Raw genomic sequence first — 13004 nt, 5'->3', positions numbered from 1 at the left:
GAGGAAATATTTATATCCCTCTATGCTAATTATGTGAAAAGGTCCCCATATATCTAGGTGAATCAAATAAAAAACTACTTCAGTAAAATTGTTGTTAGAAACAAAAGGTAGTTTCTTTTGTTTTGCTAAGTGACATACAGAACAATGGTGATTAGGTTGAAAAGAAGAATCAATATTTTTATTGAATGTATTAGAAATGTACATAGATGGGTGACCAAGGCGTTTATGCCAATGGTCTACATTGTTATGATTAAAAGGAAAAGAAGATTGACTGGAATGAACAAGGGGAGAAATCTCTTGATGCAAAACATAAAGTCTCCCTTGTTTTTTAGCTGTCCCAATCACCACATTCTTCGAAGGATCCTGAATGAGACATATTGCAAATTGAAACAAGATCAAGTTAGATGTATTATTGATATATTCGTTGATAGAGAATAGGTTGATCTTGAAATCAGGGACATAAAACACATTGTGTAAAATGATGGATGAATTGATTTGGACAGAACCAATTTTATGAACTGGTATGTTGGTGCCATTAGGTAAAATAACATACTTTGGAAATGAAATGTTAGAAAAAAAAAAAGCAAGATTCACTGTAACAGATATGGTGTGTGGCACCATTGTCAATTATCCATGAAAGAGAAGAGAATTTATTACCAGCCATGTTTGAAGCAGCGGGGGGAACAACAAGTTCAGGCCTAGGGGCTGCTTGGGTTAGTTGCTGGCTGAGGAGAGAAATGAGCTGTTGGCATTGAGTGGAAAGGTCAGTACTGCCTTGTTTGCCTGGAGTTTCATCAGGAAAGGTGCTAGTGGAGGCTTGATTAGTAGTAGCTTTGCCTTTGTCTTGTTTCTTCTTGTCTCCATAACCAGGGGGAAAGCCGTGAATGAAGAAGCATTTATCTACCAAATGACCTGGTTTGTCACAGTTGGAGCAAGAGGGTCGAGGCTTCTTTGCTCGGGATAGATTGTTCGAAGAAGGAGGACGAATGGAAGATGCCATTGAAGAAAGATTATAAGAACCAAGAGTTCTTTGGCGCTCTTCTTGAACATTCATGGCAAACACTCTGGATAGGGTCGGAATTGGTTTATTGAGAAGTATCTGAGCTCGTACAGAGGAATATGATTCATTCAGACCTGTCAAGAACTGGAGGACCTGGTTTTGATTGTAGTAATCAAGAAGAGTTTTCATTGCACCACAGGTGCAAGTAGTGTTGGGTTGGAACTCTTTGAGTTCATCCCATAAAGATTTCAGTCTGGTAAAGTAGGAGGTGACGGATTGATCACCTTGTTGCAGACTTGTGAGTTGATTTTGTAATTGGAAAATTCGGGGTCCATTCCCCTCATTGAATCTTTCAGCAAGATCATGCCACATATCAGAGGCCAAATCAAAGAACATTATGCTCTGTGATATTTCAGGGGAAACAGAGTGTAATAACCAAGACATCACCATGTTATTGCAACGAATCCAAGAATTGAGAAGAGGATTACCAGAATCTGGGTGGGGTATTGAGCCATCAATAAACCCGGATTTGTTTTTCGCAGCTAGGGCCATAGTGATTGCTCGCTTCCATGATTGATAATTTGTTCCGGTCAGAACTGAAGAAACCAAAATCAACCTAGGGTGATCTCCGGTGCTGAGGAAGAAGGGACTGGATAAGTCTTCCTGTGCGGGTCGATCAACTGAGGATTGTGAACGTCGAAGATGAATCGGCGGTGGAGTGGAAGCACCAGGAGGAAGATCGCCAGGAGAGCCTATTGGATTGGGAATTTCAGATCCAATATTTGGGCGATTGGGCGATCTTGTATTGTGAGTTCTCCGTGGAGCCGTCGATGGAGGTGGATGAGAATTTGCAGCAGAAGGATCATCGAAGATCGGCTCAGAGTGGGAGTTCTCAGTGGGATGAATACCATCTTATGAACGAGTGGAAGGTCTCGCCATGGAAGCAATGGTGGAGCGATTAACTTCTGATACCATATGAGTAGAATCAATACCAGAGAGAATGCTTTATTCTTGAATAATGGAAAAACTGTACAGTTTAATACAATACAAAGCTATATATATATAGATAAAGTTAGTTAAGAATCTAACTAATTAACCATTTGGTCTAACTAATCAACTTAAGCTAACAAAATATACAACTAATTCTAAGATACCATGAGCTTGCATAAAATGGACATATTAGAGAAAATATCAACCGTACGATTGAACACTTACCACTATAGTTCAAAGCATTGACTTTTAAGGAAAAAGGGGTGAGATTTGTGACTCTAGTCAACAATCAAACATCGATTTGTTATTCTATCTTGGTCCTACTTAAAATGGACAAATTATAGATGCTTTTGATAATCGAAATGACTAATAACACAAATAATATGTTAAGACAGACTTTTGAGGGTCGTTGAGTCAGATTACTAACTTTAGTCACCACTCAACCACTAATTTGCTATTCTAAAATGTTCCTGCATAAAATAGACATATTAAATACAAAATCAACCATATGTTTAAGCTCTTGATGATCAATATCACTAATCACACTACTAAAGTTTTGAACGTTGACTGTTATGGGTAAACAAGTGAAAATGGTGACTAAAGTCACCAATTGTACATTGATTTTTCTATTCTATCATGTTCTAGCATAAAATGACATATTAGAAACAAAATCAGCTATGCAATTTAACTCTTGATGATCGAGATCACTAATTGAGCCACTAATATATCAAAATGTTGACTTTTAAGGAAAACAATCTATCTAGTTTTCTAAGGTAGTTTGTATCATGAAGAACAATTTGTGTGCTTCTTTCATGGTCACTCTATTATGTATGTGCAAGTCAATGAGTGAGATTAGTAACTTTAGTAATGAATCAAACATCAATTCACTATTCTATCATGATCTGATTTAAAAAGAAATTAGAGACAAAATCAGTTGTATGATTGAGTTCTTGATGATCGAGATCACTAATCACACCATCAATATGTTGAAACATTGAACTTTTAAGGGTCAATGGGTGAGATTGGTGACTTTCGTAACCAATCATATATCCATTTTCTTTTCTACCATGATCCAACACAAAGTAGACACATTAAAGATAAAAATTAATCATCCAATTGAACTCTTGATGATCAAGATCACAAATCTTACTACTAAAGTGTCGAAACATTGACTTTGGAAAGTCAACGAGTAAGATTAGTGACTTTACTCACCAATCAAATGTTGACTTGCCATTCAATCATGATCCTGCATAAATACATATTAGAGACAAATGCAACTATATAATTAAGCTCTTGATGATCGAGATTACTAATCACAATATTGAAGTGTCAAAAACATTGACTTTTAAAGATCAATTTGTGAGATTATTGACTTTAATTAAGAATCGAACTCTAATTTGATATTTTAACTTGATGCTATATAAAATGGACATATGAAAGACGAATCAACTATCTCGTTTAGCACTTGATGATCAAGATCACTAATCGCACAAATAAAGTGTCGAAACATTAACTTTCAATGGTCAACGAATGAGATTATTGACTTTAGTGACAAATCGAACACTGATTTGATATTTTAGTAGGACTATGCATAAAATAGACATATTAAAGATAAAAACATCTATACGATCATGCTCTTGATAATTGAGATCACTAATTGTAATGCCCCAAAATCCCTAATAAAGTTTAGGAGCTTGATTAGGAGGTCGGGAGGGTCATAATTGATTTATTATATTATTAAATGATTATATGCATATTTATGTGAATTATATTATTATATGATAATAAATGCATGCATATGGGTTCATTTTTAATTATAAGAGCATTTTGGTAATTTGGCCCATTGAGGGCATGATTGTGTATTTTCATGCATGTGGGTGAATTATAAATAATACTACATTATATGTGGATTTGTTCGAGCCATTCGGCATGAGACGATCTCAGAATGCAAGTTATCAGTCTGGTCATAATAGGGTTGGTTTCGGGGCTCGAGGTGAGTCTCAGGCTAATTTGGTGATTAGAACATTGCCGGAAATTAAAGGGTAATGGGATGTGATTTATTGTCATTTGAGAATATTGAGAATAACGAAAATTGGAGGGTGTTAATTATAATTAACGAAATAGGCGGGAAAGGACGGTTTTTCCCTTGGTGGCTGTTAAGGCTTTTATTTAGACTTGAGGGCATTTAGGTCTTTTCACCTTAAAGGATATGTTTAAGCCATTAAAGCTTAGAAAGCTGTAGAAAAAACAGAGCACCTCCTCTTTCTTCTCCAGTACACCATTTCCTCTCCATTTCTCTTTGAATTTTGGATCTCTTTTTGAGGAACCAAGCTGTGAGGGTTTTGGGTTATGCTCTACCATTGAAGAGGATGCTAAGCTGAGATTGAGGTGAGTTTTTAGCCATAGAATCTCTTGTTCTTGCTCTGATTTCATTAGAGTTTCAGTTTGGTTTTTGAGTTACAACTTTTGATTATATAATTGAGTAATTGGTGTGGTTTTTAGTGGTTCAAAGTTTGGGTTTTTTTGTGGGAATGTTGATTGAGTTGTTGGGATGCTTGGTTTGGATTTGGAGATGTTTGAGTAAGTCTTGGAAGGATTAAAAGAGGGTAAAAAAAGAGGTTTTGATGGGAGAAAATAGGGGTTTTTGGCTGCTGGGAGGCAATGTCGCGGCGCTTAGGAGGCAATGCCGCGATATTGGGTGCAAGAGCTTGAGGCTAGCGCCTCTGTTTGGGAGGCTGGCTGCGACATGGTGGAAGTAGGGCTGCGGCCCTTAAGAATTTTTTTGGCCAAAAATGTGTTTTTGGCATGGGAACTCAAACCTTAGGCCCCGGGATCGTTCCTACTACCCGGTTTAGTGGGATTTGATGTCCCGGAGGCTAGGTCTTGGTCCAGGAACCTTTATTATTGATTTTATTGATGGAATCCCATATTTGGTTATGACTAGGTGACCGCTAAGGGATCAAAGGATTGATCATTCTCAAGGGTCGTTCAATTGATATTTCTCGCTCGAACCAGAGGTAAGAAAACTACACCCTGTATATGACATGCATGGTTATTATTGAGGCATGTTGAGTGTTTAAATGTGATGCACAAGAAACATGTGGTTAGGGCATGCCATGAATGTGAAATATGAGATTGATCAGAGCTTGAGACTCTTTGTTTATGCATGATCCTGGTTGTGCTAGAAATTGTTAAGTAAGCATGTTGAATGCCCTGTACTTGGATATTTGACATATGGTATATGCCTAGTAGCATTGCTTACTTGTGTGTGGCACTAACTTACTAGTCAGAATCGGCAATGGTGTCAGATTCGTCTGTGAAGCTATGACTTACTAGTCAAGTTCACAACAGGTTGAACACTGGTCGCGTTTTACTAACCTAAGAGTCAAAAACGGCATAACCGTCATGAACGCAGAGCCGATAAAAGATTAGATCTAATTGATATCAGCATTGAATGACTCTAGGAGCATTAATGCTGGACCGACCCGAAGGTCGATGAAAATTATAAGCGCTTGTCTAGTCTAAGACTAGTTACTCAGAGCCAGGGCCAAAGGCCTAGGTGACTGTTTTGTTACATGGCTAAGGGAGCAGAATCCCATGTTAGTGACCCTATGGTCACTCGATAGGTTTATGTTGGTGACTATTTCATCAAATACCTATCATGTTTAAGCTAGTGAAAGGATCACTTATCTACTCGGTAGGTTTATGCTGGTGACTATTTCACTAGATACTGATAGGATCACTTATTTATAAAGGGAACGGAACCCACATTAGTGACTTTTACAACTGTCACTCTTCTATTTAGGGCTATAAGCCCAGCATGGTTACCGAAACCACCAGTGTTAAATCACTTATCTGATTAAGATTGACTTGATAGTCATCCACTCAGGAGGGAAGGATTCCTTATCCTAGATACCCATCATTACGTGAACTTATTGGCTACCTGAATAGGGCTATATTTGCTAGGCATGCGCCTTATAATCTAATGACATGTTATTACTGATCATGAGCAGATTGAGTTTTCTTGCTGGGCTTCAGCTCACAGGTGCTATGTGGTGTAGGTAAAGGCAAAAGAAAGTTGGACCATCCTTGAGTTGGAGAGCTTAGGTGACGGTGTGTACATATGCGGCTGTTCGACTGTCACGGCCGAGGGCTGAAAGAGGAACTAGGGTTAAACCCTGTTTTGCCGCTTAGATCGGCTGGTTGTAAATATTTTCTTATAATAGACCTTTAAATTATATTTTTGGGATCCCAATGTATACATTAAACGTTCTAATGAAACGTTACATCTTAACCAAAAAATATAATCCCTAAACCGCTAATCATACTTAGTTACACGTTTATGGCCAAATGACTCGATTAGCGAGTTTAGCACTGTTTATAATGCGCACTGTAACAGTCCCTGAAGTTTAGGGCGTTACAACTTGGTATCAGAGCGAGCCAAGATTTATGGTTCCTGAAGACAAGCTGGGTATGTACACTCGTCACTGAAGATAGCTTCACTTAGGGAATGGTAACTATATCTGTAGTTATGTGCTTAACTGCTTAAATAGAATGTAAATGCTTTACCTGCACATTGTATTAAGGAGCATGAGATTCTGATAGAGCCTGGCTCTTGACTATATGATTAAATGCTCTGTGAATATATATATATATATATATGAATGCGATCATATGAATACCTGCCCCACGAACATATATAAGTGCAATATTTGCATGTTGGAGTTGGAGGCATGGTATGAATGTTGGAAGAGCAGGGATTATGATTGATGTATGAATGTCATGGGCATGTTTTTAGCACTGTAGTGGTTTCTGAATGTGGTATGGTAAGATTGTTTCCCATGGGGGAAAGCTCTTGATATGCTCATCATGTTTAATGGGTCAAGTTATTGACTGCAGATTCAATTAACAAGTTTATGTCCAAGGCAGATAATGAGGCCTGCTGGTGGTTATACATAGGTTGGGAGGTACAGCCAGGGTTTTAGTTCTGCATTTGCTCCTATGATTTTTAAGAAATGTTCTCAGTTTTCAATCAAGATTGCAGAGGCATGAGGAAGAGATCAGATGTCTGAAGCAACAGCGGAACCTGTCAGGAAACACTTCTTCCTTGGTTATTCCAGGAGTAGCATCAGCTTTGGCTCAGCTTAGGGTTGATAGTAGGTGGGAATTCCTCTTTGGAAAATTCCAGGAGTATTACCCTCCAGTTTTTTAGGGAGGCCTAGATCCATTCAGAGCTGAGCAATGGATGGGCATGGTCAGTTCCATTCTTAACAGTATGGGGCTGGTAGGTCACGATTGGGTGATTTGTGCTACATATGTATTGCGATATGATTCCAGGACGTGGTGGGAAGTGATGTCCCAGACACGAGACACAGTTGTGATGGATTGGAAAGAATTTAGGCAACTGTTCAATGAAAGATACTATTGTGATGCAGCCAAGATTGCTAAGAGGAATGAGTTTCGGAATCTCGTTCAGGGAAAGGCATCAGTAACCGAGTATGTTAACAAATTTAATGGGTTGTCCAATTTTTCTTTTGACATGGTACTATTGCGATATTTTTGCTATGCAAGTGCACACAGTCGAAAACTTGTAATAAAATGGTAAAACCAAGTATCGTCCTCAAGGACTGATTTATCAATTACCAATCAATTAATCCTTTAATTCTATTCGATTAAACAATTATCAGAGATTTTTAAACTAAGAAAAATATTAACAAAGCACAATGAAAAAGTAAACAAATTAACAAAGAAAATATAATTAGGACAATTATGATTCTCTATTTTTTCACCCTGTTATTTCCTAATGCAAGCATCTATATCCCCTTCTCTCTATTCAAGAATAAGTTGCAACAACAATTCATAATCTGGTCAAGACTTATGAAATTCAATCTAAATGACAACTTCCTATATTTCTATGGTAAGTTGAATCATGTAGAGGGCATTATCCACGCAACTCAGAAAATAAGCAAATAATCTAGATACTTTCGTTCTAAATTAAATTTGCACCCAAGCAATCAAAGCATATCAAATTTCACTTTTCAGATTTCAATTTGATTCATAAAATAGCAATTAGAGGTGATCAATCAATAATCGCACAAATAATACAGATTGCAAGGAATTGAAAGAGATGAAGAAGAACATCAATTTTGCATTAAACCATAACAAGGGTTTCCAAAAGATTCACATAAAAGCCCTAAAAGAGAATTTAGCCTATGATATTCATTCTAGCCATATGATAGTTCAATTACAAACATGAAAATTCAAAGAAAAAGATGAAAAACCCAGCAATCAATCCTCCAATATGGTGTTCTTACTCCAGCCGTCGTTCTCCCTTCAGCCCACTTTCAATCGCACATATGTTTCTCCAAAAATCCCAACCAAAATCCCCAAGTGAATGGACCAAATTGCCCATAAAAAAATGATCAAATCTGTGAAAATCGCGTCTCTAGCGCTGTAGCGCTATAGCGCTATTAACAGTGGCAAAATACCTCAAAATCTGGTGCACTAGCGCTGTAGCGCTCTTATTATGGCACTGTAGCGCTAAAGTCAGAATCGACAAAACTCGGTTCGAACAGCCTGCAGCGTCAGCTCATCGTATTTTGATCATAACGCCTTCGATATAACTCCGAATTGAATGATTCAAAAAGATATGGAAAGCTAAGAGAAATATCTACAACTTCTATTTCAAGAAGTGTTTCCAGAAAGTGAATATATCATGGTAAAAATTCGGCTTGAAGTTTCAGACTTGCGTTATAGAGCATAAATGACGTGTGTTGAGCATCTTCAATGTAGTATTTTCCACACATAGTGTCATGAAACTCCACAATCAACACAAAATCTATCGTATTTATCATATTTAACATGTTTCTTCTCATTTCACTCCATATTATGTAATTGACCATTAAAACCTTAAACAAAAAAGAAAACAAGCATAAATCTGCGCTAAACAATCCTAAATAACTAAAAACACAACTTAAAACGATCTCTAAAACAAACCTAAAATGAACCTAACAAATTCCCCCAAACTTAACCTTTACTCGCCCTCGAGTAAAGACCAAGTTAAACTAACAAAAAGAAACAAACACAAAATGAACAAGCTAAACCATCATTACCATCTACACTGCTTTGCCAAAACTCATGAAATCTCAATTGCAATATTAATAACCAGAATTTCAGCTCAATTGCCTTAAAGTCCAATTTGTAAAGTTCAATTAGGGAAATCAATAATATATCACGAAAATGACTACAACACTTGAACTCTATCATATGTGCTCAACTCATTCCAGACAATTCCACAAACCAATTTTTCAATATGCTTGCATTACTTGACCTTCTCCACTAATGTCAATAACACGTGTTTTGAAATCAAAATGACTTTCACAGGTTATAGCGTTAGGCTTAGGCAAGGGTAGATGAAATTGTCATTTAGGCTCACTCGTTACCATAAGCATAAAAACCTTGAAATCAGCAAAGTTTCTCTTCACCACACCAAAAATCACCCTTTTATACAATTAGAGGGAGAGATATTACAACACTTTCATCATTTTCTTCTTTTCTTTTTATATCATTTTTTTTAAATCACACTCCCCCAAACTTAATATTTTCTATATAAATAAAATCAAGGAGTGTGACAAAGTGATTTGTTTTTTTTTTTTTTTTTTTTTTAATCTCCAAAAACTTCTCTTTTTTTTTTTTCTTGTACAATCATACTACATTCAAATTATACCAATACCTCACTATTTTCCATTCTTCTTTCCCACAAATTATATGCTTATGATAACAAAGGAAAAAAATAATAATAATGAAGTTAGGAAATTTAGGCTCAAATAGTATAATCAAGAACAAAAACCAAAGTTTAAGGCTCAAAAAGGGTAACTAAGGATCAATTTTTATGGGCTAGCTTGAAAGGCTCAAACGATCCAATAAAATTGCCTAAATCACTTTTCAAAACACATGTCATCAAGGATTTCGCCTCAAAGCCCAAATAATGCAAGTTCTATCAGATTCAAATTGTCATACCACCAACCCTAGTCAAACATATATAATAAAATCCAAAATGTTGCATTTTCAAAACATATTAAAAATTTCCCGCAAAACCTTTAAATTAAACTCTAAAACAATTGAACCAAGCACACAGTTGAATTCAATTTCCTTTTCACGAGCAAAAACAAAGCAACAACAGACACGAATGATGGCTTAACAGTTACACTAAACAACATAGAAAATAACACAACAGACTAAAAGCTAAACTAAACAACGCACAAAACAAAAATAAAGCAAAATAAGCTCCCCCCAAACTTAAGATACACATTGTCCCCAATGTGATAAAGAAAAGAACAAAGGAAGAGAACTTACCTGACGCCACATCAGTATGGCGGATGAGGTGGCGGTGGGGGCTCAAGTCCACCACTTGCATCCTTGAGAGCCATCGTGTCATCCGAGGAGAATTCCCTTCCACTGTTGAGATTGTTGAAATTATCCCCAATGTCATCGAAACCTTCAAACTTGCCACACAATAATCTTTTCATACGACGTCGAACTGTTCGAAATCGTTCTTTGGCCTTTTTCTTCTTCTTACCAATTGAATCTTGACCATCATTCACAACATCAACTTTACAACAGTTAGGAATTGCAGTTGCTGCAAAAACATTAAAACTTATTTCCTCATTTTGGACTCGCAACCTTAACTCCCCCTTTTGTACGTCAATTAAAGCTCGTCCTGTGGCTAAGAATGGTCTTCCAAGAATGATTGGGACATTGGCATCCTCCTCCATATCAAGTACAATAAAGTCTGCTGGGAAGATGAACTTGTCCACTTTTACCAAAACATCTTCAATAATACCCCGAGGATGTGCTATTGATCTGTCTGCCAACTGAAGAGTCACTGTTGTAGGTCTTGCTTCCCCAAGCTTCAATCTTTTGAACACAGAAAGCGGCATTAGATTAATGCTCGCCCCCAAATCACATAGAGCATTCATGCTCTCAAAATTCCCAATAATGCAGGGTATTGTGAAACTCCTAGGATCTCTCAGTTTCTGAGGAAGCTTCCTTTGCAGAATGGCGCTGCACTCTTCAGTGAGTGCCACCGTCTCATAATCCTCCATCTTCCTCTTCTTGGACAGTATTTCCTTCATAAACTTCACATAACTTGGCATTTGTTCAAGTGCCTCTGCAAAAGGTATGTTAATGTGAAGTTTTCGAAAAATATCTAGAAACTTCGAAAATTGTTTGTCAAGTGTCTTCTTTTGAAGTCGCTGAGGATATGGAATCTTGATGTGGTGCTCATAACTCACTGGTGACTGATTCTTCTCAAGGTCTTCAATAACCTCTTCTTCTACCTTACCCTCATTCTCAACTTCAACTTTTGGTGCAGGTATAGACTTCTTGACTGGCTCTTCCAACTTCTTCCCACTCCTCAAAGAGATTGCATTGCACTGCTCTTTAGGATTCTCCTCTGTATTACTTGGAAAATTTCCTTGAGGCCTACTTTGTAACATATTTGCCAATTGTCCAACTTGCATCTCAAGATTCTTGATGGAAGAGCGAGTTTCTGTCATAAAACTGTGTTTGAGTGTTGGTGAGAGTCAATAATGCAGCTTGCAATTCATTAGGCCTTTCAGGTGGAGCTTGATTCATTGACTGTTGAGGCCTAGGCTGTTGTGATGAAGAGCCTTGATGCATTGGTGGCTGAGGCATATTATTCTGAAATTGACCCTGAAACTGAGGTTGCTGGCCCTGATTATTCCTCCAAGAAAAATTAGGATGATTTCGCCACCCAGGATTGTAAGTATTGGCGAATGGATTATTAACTAGCCTTTGAAAGTTTCCCACCACTTGAACCTGAGCTTGATCCATCGGAATGTTATTATTAATACTGGTAGGACACTGATAAAAAAAGTGAGGACCACCACAGATTTCACACCTGGCAGCCATTTGAACTGCATTAGCAGATATAGTGCTCTGTTGTAACTGCTTTGTCAGAGAGGCTACTTGTGCTGTTAGAGCAGTGATTGCATCCAGCTCATGCACCCCAGCTACCTTTCTGACGCCTGATGATCTTTCCTCAGACCACTGATGATTTTTTGTGGCCATGTCCTCCAGTAGCTCATAAGCACCAGTTGCACTCTTACTCATAAACGTACCACCCGCTGCAGCATCAATAATGGTTCTGGTTGTAGGACATAAACCATTGTAGAAATTCTGTACTAGCATCCACTGTTCAATGCCATGATGAGGACATCTTCTCAGGAGTTCCTTAAACCGTTCCCAAGCTTCATACAATGACTCTCCGTCATTCTGGCAAGAGTTATTGATCTCTCCCCTCAATTTAGCAGCTTTGGACGGAGGGAAGAATTTAGACAAAAATTTATGAGTTAGATCTTGCCAGGTGACAATAGAATTTGGCTGCAGCGAATTCAGCCAAATTTTTGCTCTGTCCCTTAGAGAAAATGGGAAAAGCCTGAGCTTGATTGCATCATCACTCACTCCATTATATCTGAAGGTCCCACATAACTCCAGAAAATTGGACAAATGGGTGTGAGGATCTTCAGAGGGTAACCCATTGAATTGCACAGAAGACTGCACCATTTGTAGAATAGCGGGCTTTATTTCAAAGTTGTTGGCCTCTACAGTTGGTGGGCGTATACTATTTTGTACTCCCATCAGAGTGGGTAGCACATAATCTCGCAGGCTCCTCTCAGCATTGGTCTGAGCCTGAACCCCTCGTACAACTCCAGGAGTTTGAACATTCCTGTCATCCCTTTCATTCTGTGCCATCTTCACAGGTTTCTGGGCCTCTCTCTTGTTCTTTCTGATTTGATTGCAAGACTTTTCAATCTCAGGATTCAGAGGAACAAGTGTGTCCTTTCCTTTTCTGCCACGCATATACCAAAATTCACCTGAGATAGATAAATTAAGCAACTAAACAGATTATAAACAAGAGAAATTAAAATCAAATTAGAATAAAAATTAATTAGACTGATATTGATAATTATTTTCAGTCCCCGGCAACGGC

General features: G+C 37.7%; 1 protein-coding gene and 1 non-coding gene across 2 annotated transcripts; one reads left to right on the top strand and one right to left on the bottom strand.

The window, feature by feature from the left end:
- Positions 1-328: 328 nt before the first annotated feature.
- LOC133814900 (uncharacterized) lies at positions 329-1552 on the bottom strand. The gene is made up of 2 exons (XM_062247805.1): positions 658-1552; positions 329-363 (listed from the first exon to the last, which is right to left on the bottom strand). The coding sequence occupies exons 1-2, from the start codon at positions 1550-1552 to the stop codon at positions 329-331; spliced, it is 930 nt and encodes a 309-aa protein (XP_062103789.1).
- A 10660-nt stretch (positions 1553-12212) lies between these two features.
- Positions 12213-12319, top strand: LOC133820762 (small nucleolar RNA R71). The gene has a single exon (XR_009887161.1). It is a non-coding gene; the product is annotated as a small nucleolar RNA R71 (small nucleolar RNA).
- Positions 12320-13004: the final 685 nt, after the last annotated feature.

This window comes from Humulus lupulus, chromosome 2, assembly GCF_963169125.1.
Source record: "Humulus lupulus chromosome 2, drHumLupu1.1, whole genome shotgun sequence".
NCBI classification, from domain to species: Eukaryota; Viridiplantae; Streptophyta; class Magnoliopsida; order Rosales; family Cannabaceae; genus Humulus; species Humulus lupulus.
The sequence above is the reverse complement of the archived record's forward strand: the minus strand, read 5'-3'. Positions and strand labels throughout refer to the sequence as shown.

What these genes read in the sequence shown, in the direction of transcription:
- LOC133814900 (XM_062247805.1), bottom strand. Translation starts at nt 1,552, where the DNA reads ATGGCCCTAGCTGCGAAAAACAAATCCGGGTTTATTGATGGCTCAATA. An exon ending in CGCTGCTTCAAACATGGCTG is followed by an intron (nt 364 to 657) that starts GTAATAAATTCT and finishes TGTCTCATTCAG; the next exon opens with GATCCTTCGAAGAATGTGGT.